Source organism: Lathyrus oleraceus, chromosome 5, assembly GCF_024323335.1.
Source record: "Lathyrus oleraceus cultivar Zhongwan6 chromosome 5, CAAS_Psat_ZW6_1.0, whole genome shotgun sequence".
Taxonomy (NCBI): domain Eukaryota; kingdom Viridiplantae; phylum Streptophyta; class Magnoliopsida; order Fabales; family Fabaceae; genus Lathyrus; species Lathyrus oleraceus.
In genome coordinates, this window is record NC_066583.1 from 147,453,287 (window position 1) to 147,471,201 (window position 17,915).

The 17,915-nt window shown below is 32.1% G+C and overlaps 1 protein-coding gene across 1 annotated transcript; it reads left to right on the plus strand.

Moving 5' to 3' along the window:
• The first annotated feature begins 2,841 nt into the window (after positions 1-2,841).
• Positions 2,842-14,827, plus strand: LOC127079054 (protein HESO1). Its single transcript, XM_051019465.1, has 10 exons — positions 2,842-2,983; positions 3,138-3,170; positions 3,702-3,890; positions 4,515-4,691; positions 6,400-6,584; positions 7,140-7,235; positions 8,262-8,307; positions 10,522-10,628; positions 12,853-12,945; positions 13,026-14,827. Exons 2-10 carry the CDS (start codon positions 3,152-3,154, stop codon positions 14,328-14,330), a joined length of 2,217 nt encoding a protein of 738 aa, XP_050875422.1. The 5' UTR covers positions 2,842-2,983; positions 3,138-3,151; the 3' UTR covers positions 14,331-14,827.
• The last annotated feature ends 3,088 nt before the right edge of the window (positions 14,828-17,915 follow it).

Below are 17,915 nucleotides of genomic sequence, written 5' to 3' on the forward strand. Positions count from 1 at the left end.
CTATTATCATATAGATCATGTATATAAAATTTAGTATCAATCAAAAATGATTTGACATGTCAATGAGATACATTAAAACTAACGTCTTACTAAACTTCATGAAAACCGTTAATTTATATAATTCTTTTTAACATATCAAATAGTTTTTGATTGATGTGAAATTTTATAGGTGTGATTTTTATAATAATAGCTTTTAATCCAATGGTGAATTTTGTTATACAAACATTTATAAAAGAGTTATCGAATGTGTCATATTATTAGCTTTGACACCTTAATGTCATTTGATCTATCTATCTATCTATCTATCTATCTATCTATCTATCTATCTATCTATCTATCTATCTATCTATCTATCTATCTATCTATCTATATATATATATATATATATATATATATATATATATATATATAATATATATATATATATATATATATATATATATATATATATATATATTTCATGCTAACCAGTGTCTTGAATACTAGTTAATAATTCCATATAAAGAAAATATATTATGTTTAGTTTATTAAATAAACATAATATTCTTTTAAAAAGTTGATTACTTATATATTTAGTGCATTGAATACACATGTATTTAAAAAAAAATATTTTTTAATCTCTCAAATAATGGTCAAAAACTACTTCAAATAATTTTTGAAAAAAAAATAAAAGTTAGTAAAAGAATTACAAGCTAAAGACTAAAGATAATTAACAAACCGAATTTTTTCATTAGTATGAATTGAAAAGCTAAAAGTTAAAAGCTGTTTTTTTTATCCTACCAAACATACCATATAAAATAACACGTGAGATTTATATAAGCTAAAGACTAAAGATAATTAACAAACCGAATTTGGAAGGGAGAACAGAGTGTAATTAACAGTCAACATAGCTTGTAATTCGGTTTGATAACTAAAGATAATTAACAGTTAACATAGACGAGTGTTTGGAAAATATGTCAGCAAGGACAAGTATTTGGAAGTGAGAATAGTGTCTTTTGTACAAGGTACCGAGTATGGCTTATGCTTTGTATGCATGTTTGAATTTTTATGGCGTAATGCTCCATCTTGATGGATATATTATGCGTTTTTAGAAATGCTATGTAATGATGATTACTACATACTAATGCAAGTATAGTTGAGTTTTTTGGTTTGCCAAGTAAAGGTTGGATTTTATGGAGGTGTCAAGCAAGGTTGGGCTTTGAAATATACCAATCAAGGTTTGACTTTAAGAGATGTCAAACAAGTTTGGTCTTTGAGAGAAATGCCAGGAAAAACTGAGTTTTTGAGGTTCCAATAAAGATTGGGCTTTAGGAGAGGTGTTAAGTAAGTTGGGCTTTAAAAGATTCCAAACAGATTAGACTTTGGAAGTGCCAATAAGGATTGGGATTTAGGAGAGGTGCCAAGTTGGGCTTTAAAATATGTCAAACAGGTTGGACTTTTGAAAGATGCCAATAAAGATTGGGCTTTAAAATATATAAGCTAGATTGACCGTTAATTACAAGCTAAAGACTAAAGATAATTAACACACCGAATTTTTTCATTAGTATATATATACTTTCAAGACTCTATATAGATCAACGTGAGATTTATAATCTTTCCAATATTGTAAAATAACACGTCACCTAAAAAATGTGAAAACTATTATATAAAATTTTAAAGATTAAAAGTTTAAATTACACATAATTAAAAAATAAACATATCTTTAGTTTTTAGTAAAAAAAAGTTTTAAAAAGTGAGAAAAACATAAAATTTAAATTATGAGATTAGTTTCGTGATTGAGATTAGAAAAACATAAAATTTAAAACATAATATTGTTTACATACTGTTCATGTTTATATCATTATTCATAAATATATTCTGGGTAATGCTAAAATGTGTTGTTAGAGGACATGTTAAGACTTGTAGAAGCTTTTATTTTTGGAAATTGTATATTATTTTAATTAAAAAATAATAATTAATTTTATTTTATTTTTTCAATACAAATATTCCTTTTATAATTTTCCTAATGACATATGTTAGCATTACCCATATATTTTTTTTATTAAAAAAATATTGTACGATACGATAAATAGTGTATAATATAAGTATGAGTAATACTATTCTTACACAAATACTTATATCAAACATTCAAACATTGTTTATCGTATATATAAGGTGAATAATATTTTTTTAATAAAATAATATTAAAAATTTATTTTAAATAAAAATATTTATAAAAAATGTTTTGTTTTAAAATTAATTTTGTAACAAAATTATAATATTTTTCATTAATCAATTTTGTTACAAAAATATATATGTTATTAATCACATATTTTTTTAACTGATAGTTTATTAACCAACTTCACAATTTTATTATCAATAAAACATATAATATTAATCAAGTTGTGGAATTAATTTGTAATAGCTCAATATTATAAATTAAGGTCAAAACATGGTCAATATTATGTGTTTTATTGGTTAATGAAGTAATGAAGTTGGTTAATAAATTATTTTAGAAATATTTGATTAATAATATATATTTTTATAGTTAATATAATAATAAAATAGATTAATATAAAATATTATGTTTTTGTTATAAAATTACTTTTAAAAAAAATATTTTTATTTATAATATATTTATAATATTATTTTATTTTAGAAAATACTGTACCGTATAAATACGATAAATAATATTTGGTATAAGTATTGATATAAGATATTAATGTAAGAATTGATGTAAAAATTGTGTGTATAATTTTCTTTTAACAAGTTCCGGTTTATTAAATAGTGTGTAAAATTAATTTAGAGTGATTTTACGATATAGGTATATTTTAGTTTCTTTGAAATAATAATCAGAAGAAAGGAAAATATAATATTTGCGAAATAAAGCGGAAACGTCAACGAAACCAATCCAACAGAAAGATTATATTCGTACTTTCACCCGTCATCTCCCCCAATCATTCCCCCGCTGTCTCGCTCTCTGCGCGCGCCGCTGCTTCTCTTCGTAAGTACTTCTCTCACAACAGATCCATCCAATCACGAACCCTATAATCTACCTCAATTCTCTCTCTCTCTCTGTGCATACTAGTTCAATTTTTTGGTTAATTTTCCCTCTTTGAAGCTTAACCAATTACTGTTACTTTCTCTTACTTGCTCAGGTTTTGAAGCAACGATGGAGTTTGCCGAAGGAGGTAAGCAAATTCAATTCATTCCTATAATCTTTTACGTTCTCAGGTCTTAAGAAGATCGGTAACCTTATCGTACTAGTTCTGCCTGTAAATTGTTGCTCTGTTATATTCTTGATTCTGCAGTATTACATTGAAGCAATTTTACTTCATTTTATGTTGTTATAAAAGTAGTTTATTCTATGAAGTATGGACACTATAAACACCATAGATACTGACGCATCAATACCAATAATAATTTGAAAAAATAAATAAAATTCAACCGTAATCACCACAAGTGTCGGTATCGGTTTTTGACACAGACACTGACACACACATACACATCTATTTCAGAGGTGTCAGTGTTATGCAGAGGTTTATATTATATACATAAACTGGTTATCCAAACAAGGTTGTAGTATTAACGAAATCACCTACCTAAGAGCTTCTCATTCCCCTAACCATTTATTTATTTATTTATTGAATATTAGTGTTTCAAATATAGGCAATTACTATTAGTTTTGAAGTAGTAAATGACTCATTTATCTCTTATGTCAGACCAACTAAAGGCTGCGGAGAAGCTCGAGTCAGAGAAATTAGCTAGGATCAATTTCGACCCTACACGCATCGTTGATTTAGATGCACTTCTTTGTGATGCCTATGATAAACAATGTCCAAAGCCAGTTCATTATCACAACAGGAGAGATTTGATTCGCATCTTCAATATGATGGCAAAGGAAATATATGGTAATCTTTTAATCCATGTCTCCTAAAAATTTAGCCCGCAAATTTTCCTTTCAAAAGAATGTAAGAAGTCGGCAATATATTTCCCACTTGATTGGATCTAATTGTACTGACCATTCAATATTTCTTTATCATTTACATGAACTAATTCATTCATTGATTGGAGAGTTTTATGTGAAATATGTAGTACTTTGGGTAATTTAATGGAGCATGAAATCAAACTTCCAAATGTTTTTTCTCATTTTGGTTGAATTGGCCTGATTTACTTCATTTATTCTGTCTGATTTCATATTGGAAACTTGTCTTTTGGTAGAGAAGTAGCTTTTACACTTGGATTGAACATTTAACAATGTCAGAATTGCGAAATTGTTAATTTTTTGCTCAACTATTATTTACTTCATTCACTACCAAAGTACTAGTTATCGGTCAAAACATTCAATTTAAGTATATTTTCATCTTACAACCCCCCTGTTCTGAAATAGAAAAACAAAACCACCTGTTTTAAAAATGACCTTTTACCTTTCCCTTTTTATCATCTCCTATTCATTTTGCACTTTTTGGTCCCTTTGCTTCAATTTTAACTCCACTTTTATGCCTTCCTTTGATAATATGTTATTTTCCCTTCAGGCAACAGTAAGTTCTCTCCTGTTGTGGAAGAATATGGATCATTTGTAATGGACATTTTCAACGAAAAAAGTGATCTTGACTTGTCTATCAATTTCAATAAACATTCCATTGAAATTAGTCGGCAGAAGAAGATTGAGACCCTTCGGAGGTTTAGCAAGAAACTACGCTCAATTCAAAGTAAGCTTATCATACTACCAGCTTTTACTGTTGGCTTTTGCCAATGGAAAAGTTCTGCGATAAACATCACTTATTCTTGAATTATTTATCAAATCTCACATGCTTTAATATGTCTGAGTTAATTGGGGTTCATAGGTAAAAACATATCTGTTCTATATATACATTACACGAAGCATAATTATTCAAGAATGTGATCTCAGAGCTTTATATTCTTTGAGTTTTCTGCATAAATGATTATTATCATGGTTCTTTTATAAATTTTTTAACGTGTCTTTCTAATAATCTTTATCTTAGAGTTATGGATGGACTGTGATACCATATTAACATTTGTGTTGGGCCTAACTCAACCTTACAAAACCGGCTTGAGGATTACATCCATTTATAAACACATGTTCAGACCACATATTGCCCAATGTGGGATTCTTAACACTTTACCCAAGTGGAAAATGATCGATGTTGTACCATGATTGAATTGTGGCAAGGGTACTATGATATGTGTGATATTTATGGGATTCTCAATGAATGCCAAAATTCCTATCTGTGCACGAAATTAAATTATTTGAGAGAATAATAACTTATCTAAGATTTTGCTCGAGGGTCGTAAATGCCTGAAAGAAGTAAGATCTAGATGAAGTATAGATATGACAATGGGCCTATAACTTTATAAGATTACAACAAGTTATGGCATAACTAATTTGCAAAACATAAAGAGTGGAGTAAGTTGGATGAGGAAGTTGGAAGAGACTGGTCCCAGTTGTAGCTTCACATTAAGGTGCAGATTGACATAATTGTTAGCTATGAAGCATGGACACCTCACACCTCTAGGATTAGGCGTGTCGTAGTGTCTGATACGTGTTAGTGTCCGACACTTGTAAGACACCCGTACGACACATGTTGAAAAACTTAGACAAGTGTCCCAAAGAAATATTTTTTTTCTCTGTTTCGACACCTTTGAATTAGTGTCCGACACCCGTATGGCCCTCATATGACACGCGTTGGAATCGGCACCCGTATGGCACTTATACAACACGTGTCGGACAATTCAGAAAAATGTTTTTAAAAAGTTTTATTTTTCTTTGCTTTTAACACAACTTATACTTATTTTGTTTGAACACATCTCAAACACATTTAAAAAGGTTAAAGATGTGTCGAAGCAATGATGATCAATGAAGGATTAAATACATTAAATTTGATTAGAATATTTGTAACTCTTTTAATACTAGTATATAGATAATTGAAGGTCAGATTCCATTATATATGTAGCGGTGTCAATGTCCTATTTTTTTGACGTTATCGGTGTTAGAGTGTCCGGGCCTGTTAATAAACATGGAGCATGTCCCCGGCGCCTTTTTCAAAAGATGTTTTCTCTTTTGTTGTCCAAAAAATAATCTGAGTCTTTTTCAAATCTGCACCATCTGATTTTATGTTTTGCGGATACATAGTTGTCTACAAATTCTATTTTGCAATGTGAGGAATCAAATTATTATTTACAACATGAAACTGAAAGTTGTAGGACAACTTAGCTTTGATAAGTACAAATGATTTTTAAATTAATAAATAAATGTTTCTGTTATCTTTGTTATGCTCTCGTTAAAAAGATTCAGACATTGGGGTTGATTCATTTTTATTGTGCAATGTTGGTATGTTATGAATCTACAGCTTTGAAGTTGTTGTAGGAATTATAACATCATTGGCTGGTGTGTTGCAGGAAATGGGCATGTTACTGCTTTAGAAGTTATCCTGTCTGCCAAAGTACCGATTATAAAAGTTACTGATACTGGAACAGGTATTGAATGTGATTTATCAGTCGGAAATTGGGATGGCATTGCAAAATCCCATATTATTCGTGCAATTTCTGCCATAGATGAAAGGTTTCAAAAGCTATCTTTACTGGTAAATATGATGCCTCTGCTGTTTTGATGCCATTTCAAAGAAGTTCAGCATCAATATCATTACTTTGTTTTAAATGCTACTGCAGATAATTGTTTGGTGTTTTTGAGTAATTATTTTATTTAGGACCAATTTGAAGTGGGAAAAAGAAACAGATGGAAAACCTGTAGTATATTGGAATTGTGATAAATAATCAAATTGGTCATGTTTAAACACATGATTTTTGTTAGGTTAATGAATTGACAGTGGCAAGTTGTGTATGGGTGAAAAAATATCACTGTTTCTAGTTAGAAGGTGAGTTGTTGAAAAATATTGAAGTCAAACCTTGTGACCAGTGTTGTCAGAAAGTTACCTTAGAATTCACATTCAAAAGTTTTTAGGGGATAGCATTTCAACTTAATCTTATTTTTCTCATATCCTTCTTTGCTGGTGGCCTAATTTGTAACGTGCAAGATCTACTTTCTCTTAAATGCCAAACCTACTGTTCTGGATACATTTTTTTAGTATAACTGACTAATTCTTAGAAGTCATTTTGGTGCTTATGTATGCATATTGTAGATGAAATCATGGGCTAAGGCACATAATATCAACAGTTCCAAAGACGCCACTTTGAATTCTTTGTCGATTGTATCATTTGTTGCTTTTCATTTGCAGGTATTGAACATTATATATATATATATATATATATATATATATATATATTATATATATATATATATATATATATATATATATATATATATATATATATATATATATATATATATATATATATATATATATATATATATATATATATATATATTTTGATTATCAATTTACAGATTTATTGAACACATGTTGTGGTGGTAATGTAATTTTCAGGATAGTTATATTGATAGATATGTTTGTTCAGCATAATTTGTTGTTACTCGCTAAATTTATTTCAGCTGTTATTCATTTTACTTGTAATTTTTTAGTAGAAAGACACTATTAGGTTTTTATATCGAGCATAACTCATCTCCTGAGACTTAGAATTTTTTCAATACACCCATCACACCAACTACAGTTGGACTTTGTGTGTGGATATATATGATGGGCGACCTAGATCGATAGGCTTTTATGATACCACATTGGGTTTTAATAAGCATAACTCATCTTTATACAACTTACTTATAAGGTGAGGGGTGCCTCTCTTTATAAACTCTTATCAGACCCTTTATCTTTTCTAGACTTGGGATTTCGCAATAAACACATTATTGGTCCATTAAACAATCATTACACTTTGTTAAGCATGAAGTGACTTTTCATCAACTAGCGCATAAGAGTCCCACATCGGATAATATATGGTTTGAACATGTGTTTATAAGTGGGGACAGTCCTCACTCTACCAATCGGTTTTATAGGGTTGAGTTAGGCCCAATAACACATTCTTAACCGTTAATATCATCACATTTATCATGTCATGAACATATCTTTTTAGATATAAGTGGTAGTCATAATAACTTTGAAAATAACATATTTATTGGTAATTTTAGAAAGCAGCCATTCATTTCTAAGAGGGATAGATGAATCAGTTTAGAAACAAATTAATTTAAGATTACTTACGAATTTCTTAAATAGTACCTTGTGATGTGTTGTCCATATGTTATTTTCTTTGCTGAGTTCTGATTCTTCATTTTCCATTTATTCCAATTGCAGACTTGCGATCCTCCCATATTACCTCCATTCTCTACTTTACTTGAAGGTAAAGTTTCTGCCAGTATTCAAGTTTTTGAATTGAATGTTTAGACAGTTTAGTTGTCCTTGAATTTATATGAACATTCTTTATTATGATTGAAGATTTCTACACACATAAAATTGTGTTTATCTATATCCCAACCTGTAAACACCTTTTTATGCTAACAATACAGGTCCAAAATTCATGTATTACACCTTACAACTAGACAACTAGTACAAGTCCACTCTTACAAAAGTAATATCACTTCAGACTTTTAAAATACTTGGAATCCTAATATTCTTATACTTTTTCTCTCAAATTTTAATGTTTTTAGCTTGTTTGTAGATGAACATACTAGCAGAGTATGTTTAATAAAGTTTGGCTAATATGGGCCACCTTGATAGGTTGCTCATGATGGACTCTCATATCTTTTAGTACACATTCCATATTTCACACTTTTTTTTAATTCATTTCTCCCTCTTCCTTTTCGCCTCTCCCTCCCCCGTCTCATTGCTGGCTTCACCCCCCTCTACAGCTCCTCCTCGTTCAGAACCACCAGCAGCCAGTAAGGCCCACCTTAACATTATTATCATGTATGAGGAGTTAAGGAATGATGGTACCCTGGTTTCTTGTCTGCCTGCTGTCTGGTTGTGAAGTGATTCCATCAGTTTGAAAATCAGGTGGCAGATCTGGAGTGACAGGATTGCTCCCTACAACCTTCTTCAAAAGTGATACATGGAACACAGGGTGTATGCATGCTGAGGATGGCAGCTTTGACCGAAAAGCCACTGCCCCGATCTATTTGAGGACCAATTTGGGCCAGAGTAACTGCGTGCCAATTTAGGATTAATCCTAGTAGGCATATTGCTTTGCTTGTGAGGCCTAATTTTCAAGTAGATCCAAATACCTTCCTTAATACAGTGATTCCCTCCTATGTGATTTAGCATAATGTGTCATTTGATCACGAGCCCTTTGTAGACAATGCTTTAATCAAACTAAGGCTTCATCTCTGTGTAACAGCGTGCTGTAGTTGGTGAAAAGCCTCTAAGCTGTTCTGATTCCATAAGGAACTAGCTTTCTTTAATAAGTCAGTCAGAGGTTTAACCATTTGCCATAATTACAAATGAATCTTCTGTAGTATCCAGTGAGGCCTAGAAATCCCCTGACAGCTTTTAAGTGTTGTGGGAATAGGCCAGTTAATAGAGAAGGGTTGGGAGAAATCAAGCGTAGCAAGGATAGGGGGCTGTTGTAACAGCATGCTGTAGTTGGTGAAAAGCCTCTAAGCTGTTCTGATTCCATTAGGAACTACCTTTCTTTAATAAGTCAGTCAGAGGTTTAACCATTTGCCATAATTACAAATGAATCTTCTGTAGTATCCAGTGAGGCCTAGAAATCCCCTGACAGCTTTTAAGTGTTGTGGGAATAGGCCAGTTGTGAACACAAAATATTGAGGGTCGGTGGACACACCTTTTGCTGAAATTAAATGGCTCAGATAACCAACAGTTTGTAGACCAAAACTGTGTTTCTTCAAATTTGCCAAAACTGTGTACCAATTGATAGGTTCCTTGATTGCAAGGTAGAGATGAAAGGGACGTCCCTGAGATTTTATTGATGACACAAGAAAAGATACACAAAGGAATCTAATCCCCTCACTAGAGCATTCTAGTGCATATAATTCTATGCAACTGAATTCCTAACACAAAATGGAGGGGAGTGGCCCTATATATAACCATAGGACCAATATACATATTTGAATAATCCTAACTGACCATTCCTAGTAACTAACTGCAGTGTCTAATTCACTATGCCTACTAACTAACTAACTGCAGCTAACAACTACTAATTAATTAGCAGCCTTGCTCCTCTTCATATAATATACTTGAAGGGCTTTAGGAGTTATTACAGGGTCTAACACACCCTTTTTGAAGTATTTTATGAAAGGTCCTTGTGTGAAGTATTAGTGGAAACCGCCTAAGTGATTTGGATTTTGAAAGTGTCATAGAGATGACAATGTTAATATTGACGAGTGGTTACTTACTACAAGATAATATATTCATTTTGGAATAGAGTTTTTAGATAGAGAGAATTGAGGCAGTCCCCGTTGTAGAGAATATGCCAAAATCTCTACCTAGGTGGTTTGAATTTTTTTTTTAGAAGATTTATGTTAGTGTTGTCTTTTACTAGTCTCCAGGATTGACGTTACAATTAATTTTGATATTTGTGTAAAATTATGTGTTTCAGAGGGAACTGATCTTGAGTCTGTGACGAAGATTGTTAAAACTTATACCAACTATGGGAATAAAAACAAAGAGTCATTGGCCAAGCTTTTCGTTACTCTTTTAGTCAAGGTAATTTCAATGCTTTTCTACCTACAATTTGGATAGAAGCATGGTAGTGGAGAGAACATTATGGCAAAAGTTGATCCATGTAGCCGATCCCACATAATGGGATAAAGCTTGGTTGTTGTTGTTGTACATGTTTTATACTATGAAAATAATTTTTCTGTATCCAAAGCTTGGTTGTTGTCGTTGTACATGTTTTATACTATGATAATAGTTTATCTTCCTCCAAACTACTGGCACAACTGCTGTTTTGCAGTCATGTCTGTAAGTTTTTTAGACACCGCAATAATGATTTCAATCTAAGCTTTTGTTTCTTTTGATAACACACCCTTTTGTGACCCATTATTGATTCGGACAGTAACTTTTCTGCACCCTTTTATACTATGATAATAATTCTTCTGCACCCTTTTGTAACTTTTTTGTGGGGATTGTTGTTCTGATATTTGGGAAGGGGCTGTTGATGTTCTAGAAGCCCTCATGTCCAATCGCTAACCTTGTGCTCTGTCTTCAACATTACTTATTTAAACAGAAACTTTATTTTCTGGTGATTGATTTTCTGATATTTGGGAAATGATTGTGGATGTTTTAGAAGTCCTCACATCCGATCACTAACTTGTGCTCTGTCTTCGACATCCGTTGCTTTTGTGGCCTCTTTATGGTGAACTTTTTTGGAAAAGGTTTTATTTTGCGGATGCATCATGTTGCTAAAGTATATTTAATCACTTGCTTTGTCTTTAACATCCTTTCCTTTTGATGGATAACTAACCTTGTGCTCCGTCTTCATCATCCTTTGGCCCCCACAGTTTCTGAGTTATCATATCCATTATTGAGTATTTTTCTGATTTTGATTTTCTGTTTGGAAAAAGAAACCTGGTGTTGTTGCCAGAGACCCCCAATATTCTTTGACCATCCAATTGCTTTTCAGTAGTGACTATGTCTCAGTTCATAAACGTCTTCTCTTCCCTATTAGTGTTTCATTTTATCTATGTTTCAAATGTAAGAAGATGACGAGTGAACGCTAGGTCATCTCTGGCCTCTGAACTACTTCGTCAGCGTGGTTCCCAATCAACTTTAACTTTCTTCTGCTCTCCAGTTGAGTCTGTCGTGGTCTTTGTTCAGGCTTCTTTGTTTTCCCTTTATTACACAATGTTAATGGTAGGCAGGTCTCTTGTTTTTGCCCAATAAAAAACAATTATTTTCTGTCATTATACTCCATATGTCCCTAATTGTAAGATTCCTTTTCTATATTTGTAGTCCCTTAATATAAGATCCCTTTCAAACTTCAACATGCTTTAATGATTTACTTACAAAAATACCTCAATTAAATTTACAATTGGAATACCCAAATTTGTTTTCTCTATCATATTATATCAATAAATATAAGGGTAATTATGTAAAACTAATACACATTTTACAATTATATTGCTAGAACCACTTTCTTAATATCCGTAAAATTTAAGGATTCTTATGATAAGGGATAGAGGGAGTACAATTTTTCGAAAATGTGGTTACGAGGGGCTGACTAAAGGACTACCTCTTAGTTGTTTTACTTCAGCCATATTTGGATTATATATTGTTAATGTTATTGTTCAAAAATAGGAGTAGGTTCAAGTTCAATAAGATCAATCTAAGTTTGAAAACCATGTGTTTATTGTCCCAACCGTCTCAGCAAAATCAGGTTAATGTGTCTCAGCCTGCTCTTCTGTCTGTTTCATTTTTAGAAGTTTAGTTTAATTTGCTCCCATGCTCTTTTAAAATTTTGGCTTTACCAGAGTGTCTTGTGTCTTAATAAGTAGGTAGGAATGTTCACGAGTAGGTTTGATTGGTGTCAAACCATATTTGGATTCTTTCCTTTTTTCACGATCCTTAAATAGAGAAGGAGAAAGTAATCTATGTAATTAATAATGGTCCGTTTTGGGTTTAGGATAAACTAAGCTTCTTACGGATCACATATTTAATTGAGTTGGTTTAGTTTGCTTTTTAAAAACTTCAATCAATTCAAACCAAACCAGTCCAAACTAATGTGATAAAGTTTGAGCTTGTGTTTTTTAATTAAGCAAGATTTGGATATAGTTTAGTTGTGATCAATGATCAAATCAATGCCATTTTTTGGGTAGAAAATTTAATGCCAGGTTTAAAGTTTTGTTTTTTAAAGTATATAGTATGAAATATGTTGTGTATTTCGATTTTGTGGAAACATGTTCATTTGGTAATTTCATTTCTAGTGCAGCTAGCATCAGTTGAAAACCTTTGGCAGAATGGATATTGTTCGAGTTCATACAAAGGGTCGTGGGTTCTAAAATCATGGAAATACTCAATGAGTGTAAGTAAATTCCTTGCCACCACACCTATTTTAATCGGATTAATACCTGTGATATTGAGTTTATGTATTTTCTTAAACAGATAGAGGATTTCACAGATCCATCACAAAATGTCGCTAGAGCAGTTAGAGCTGAAGGATTTATGGCGATCTACAAATGTATCCATAATTCCATTGACTATGTTTCGCGGTTTTTAAATGGCGAGATCCAGGGAATTGAATTAATGGACCATTTGTTTGGAAAACCTATGGTTTCATCTCCAGGAGTCAAGGGTACTTCTACTAGCACCATCGATGAAAGAAAGAATAACCCTCCTATTTTGCAAAATCCCCGCCCAACAAAAAAGAAAAAAAGAAGCTTAGCTAAAAACCAGGTTCCAGATTTTCAACGAACTAAACCCCGGGGAACAGATCAGGTGCATGTACCATGTTCTACTCTAGGAGTTCAAAGTACTTCTACTTGCAACATCAATGGAAATAAGAATAACCCTTCTACTAGCAGCATCAACGAAAATAAGAATACCCTTCCTACTAGCAACATCAATGAAAATAAGGATAACCCTCCTACTAGCACCATCAATGGAAATAAGAATACCCCTCCTGCTAGCAGCATCAATGAAAATAAGAATAACCCTCCTACTAGTACCATCAATGGAAATAAGAATACCCCTCCTGCTAGCGGCATCAATGAAAATAAGAATACCCCTCCTACTAGCAGCATCAATGAAAATAAGAATAACCCTCCTACTAGCAACATCATTGGAAATAAGAATAAGCCTCCTACTTTGCGTAATCCTAGTCCAACGAAAAAGCAAAGGCGACAGTTGGGTAAAAACCAGGTTCGAGATTTTCACCGAACTGAACCTTGGAGCACAGGTCAGGTATATGTACCACCTAGTAGTAATATGCCCAATGGCGTTGCTTCTTTCACTCCCCCACTCCCCTATCAATATCAATCACCGTTTGCTACTTATAGTTCAAATTTTAAGGAGCATCACAGTTATGTTCCACGGAATGTTCCTCCTCCTCCCTTTGGCTTAAACCCAGTTGTTTTCCAAGGTTCTTATAATCCTTCCGTACAGTCCCATCATGTTTCGTCACAAATACACGGGGATTTTTTTCCAACACATCACCAAAATGCAGTAGCTTCAAATCCCTATCAGGGTCCATTCCCACATTCCTCATTACAAGGAAGAGACTATGCCCACAGTAGGGACTATGCCTCACCACACGTAAGGGACTATACCTCACTACACAGAAGAGACTATGCCTCCCCACACATAAGGGATTATGCCTCACTACACAGAAGGGACTACGCATCACTACATAGAAGGGACTACGCCTCACCACAAGGGGACTATCCCATGTACAATCACAGAAGTGATTAATTTGATCTTTTGGGGTTGATTGTTATACAAACATTTTTTTAAATTAACAATTGACAAATGACTTACATGTGAACAGCCAATACCCCTCTATACTCTCAATGCCCGTGACTGTCTTAAATAAATCTCCCTGATTTGTATCTAGTGTAGATTGAAAATTGTTTTATAAGTGTTTTTTCGCTTTTGAAGCCAGAACAGAAAGTTTCCGTTCTTCTGAGTCACCCTCTTTATTTGAGAAAGCAGTTCAGGTGATTGTAGATGGCGATGAAACTTTCTGCTAGCTGTCTTGGACCTGTTGAGTCCAAAGATGCAGTGTTTTATTGGTAGGATTTAAGAACTAGAATTTGCAATCAACGGCACAGGAATGGACGGGCAAGTCTGCTAATCGTTCTATTTCCAACTTATGCAATAGTAAGTCATGTTGTGATTTTATTCGAAATCCAGAAAAATGTACCCAGGATCTTTTATCTTAATACTTTAGTAGCAGTATTCATTTATCATCTTCTTTTTTTTTGAAAAGTTAGTTTTTTGAATTATTTAAGTCAACAATGTTGGAGTGTACTCTGTTTTCCATCACTGTCTCTTACTAAAGTCATGTTTGACTATTTAGAAAGACATTATTTTCATGATTAATTAAAATATAAATAATATTTAATTAATAGTATAGTTACTGTTTTATGGATGATTCTTTTATGGACATTTACAAAATAAAATCAGTTGGATGCACGCGTACACAAAACTGCACATCTATTAACTATTTTAATAATGATAAATTTTATTTTATTTTTATCTGTCTGGAAGGATGTTTTCGGAACATTTTTTTTTGGAGCAATTCAATATTTTCGTGACTCAATCTCTTCCTCCCTCATTTTTGGTTTTTTAGTTCAAAAATTAATTTTCAAAACTTAAAAAAATCGTTATCACTTTAAAACTCTTACACATTCAGACATTCGGAAGGTACCTTCGTGACACATTCAGACCATTCGGAAGGTACCTTCGTGAGAGTGCACTTTGGAAGCTTACTTTAGAATTATGAAAGAAACATCTTACTTTTTTCTTCTTGTTTTAGACGTTTATTTGTAATACTTATTAATGAGGCACTTGTTCATTTTGCATGTTTCTCATTTTGTATGTTTGTGTGACACTTATTATTGATTCTTTAGTTTTGAATACGAACTAGTTAACATAGTTTAAAAACTTTTCTAATTCTTAATCAGCTTTGCATTATTTGCAGATGCACAGATAGAAATGACAATCGTCACAACTTTAATACAGTTTGAAGTAGGACACACATTTGGTGTTGGTTCCCCCATATGAGTCATAATCATTATCTTGGGGTTAGCATTCTCGGTTGTATGACATGTCTCGTACTTGACATGCACCTGCTCTCATGCTTCAACTCTCCACATGAAAGATACATGCTTCAACTCTCCACATGAAAGATATTAAGATGGCGAAAGAGTTGTTAAAATGAGTTTTTCGGTTATATCAGACCTCCGTTGTAATAATATGGGTTGAATTATTATCCAAGTCCGACCCTATATTGATTTCGAGTTACCCGATTTTAAATAGATTTTTCTTAAATAAAAAATTAAATTAAAAACATATAATATTTATTATAAATAAAATTTTAAATTATATTATTTTAAACATGATATATATTAAAGGATTATATTATCTTAAACCTAATACATTTTTAAGGATTATATTATCTTTTATAAATACTATAATATGTTTTTAAATACAACACATGTCTAAATTGTATAAAATAATATTCAAAAATTCATCATAAGAGAAACAAATAGAATATGATGATAGAGTGATGATTATGTTAAATATAAGATTTAAAATAGAAATATTGAATAGAATAGAGAAAAAATTGATTGGAGTGAGAAAAGTCAATATGTTATTTTGGAGTAAGACAATATAAGTATATATATATATATATATATATATATATATATATATATATATATATATATATATATATATATATATATATATATATATATATATATATATATATATATATATATATATATATATATATATATATATATATATATATATATATATATATATATATATATATATATATTTTAATTTATAGTCATGCGGTCCTAATGGACTATCCACGGTCCATACGAGCTAACCCTAATGGGTAGCGAGCTTTTTAGGACTGGGCTAAAAAAGTCTTGAAAATATGGACTATAATTTTAAGACCCAAGCCCTATGATTTTTTGGATCGGGTCGGTCGATCCATTTGGGTTAGCCCATTTTGACAGCTCTACATCAGGCACATCAAAAGTTTCTGTAATATTCAAACCATGTTGCTCATCGCATATGAAACGAAAAGGTAAATATTGTTGATATTTGTAAATATATAGTGTTAAATAGTACTTGTATATAGAATAGTCTTACATCGATTTTATCATGTAATTAGTTGCAATCCACAATTTGTGAATCAAAAAATAAAAGAGAAAAAGAGAGAGTACACAAAGATTTTTTTAGTCAGTTCCCCAATCGACTTTGTTATGGATACGTCTGTCCTCAATTCGAATTCGAATTGATATATTATTATAATAAATCTTACTTTTCAAATGTATGTATGTAAAATATGAGAGATCAAATCCCATAAACCCTAAATTTGTTCTTGACTCTAGCACCTCCAAAAATCTTGATCAAAGATTGATCAAGACACGAACAATGTCGCTTCAATTCACCTGTTGTTACTACTTCCTTGCACGACATCTTTGTCTCAAGGCTTTCACCCGGTTGAGTTAATCTCACCCTGTTGTTGAATCCAAGATTTGTCAACACGATCCACCGTTTCACGCTACTCTCTTGCACAACACACCTAGTTCCAAGGTTTTCACTCGATCGGATCCAAATTGCACAATCTTGTTCAAACTCTAAAGATCTTGAAGGAAAACCCCACCTCGATTTTCTGATTTGAATCCCTCAAAGATCCCAACCCAATATTCTCGGTACAACAAACCTAATGTGACGTTATCAATCCTAATCTAGATGGCACCCAATCAAAAAATGATTATGTGTAGTTTGGTTGTGTGTATGCAAAGATTGAATTGAAGATGATGAGATGCTTTGAAATCCTGGAGTCATGTAGGTTTTACTCACTCTAGAAACCTTACTAGAGAATGATGCATGTATATGGTATTTATATATATGTGACCAATAGAGAGCAAAAGGAATGAAAACAAGAGTGGGTTTTTAACATTTTTATTCAATAGGTCGACTTGTACGAGCCATGTGTCAACCTATTGAAGCAATGTGTCGACTTGTTTGAGGTCACGTGTTGACCTATCAAGGTAATGTGTTGCCTATAGGTCGACATGTTCAGTTAGCACATAAAATAGAACCTTACAGACTTTAATACTATAACACATGTGTCAATCTATGCATTTTCATATGAGGTATGTGTCAACCTATTTCACGCATGCGTCGACCTGTAATATGAAATTTTCACCTAAAACCAGTTTTTCATGAATAACACAATATTTTGATGCACAATTTTTTTCCAATCCATTTCCCTAATGCAGGAACGCTAAAATGCACATCTAGACTCAG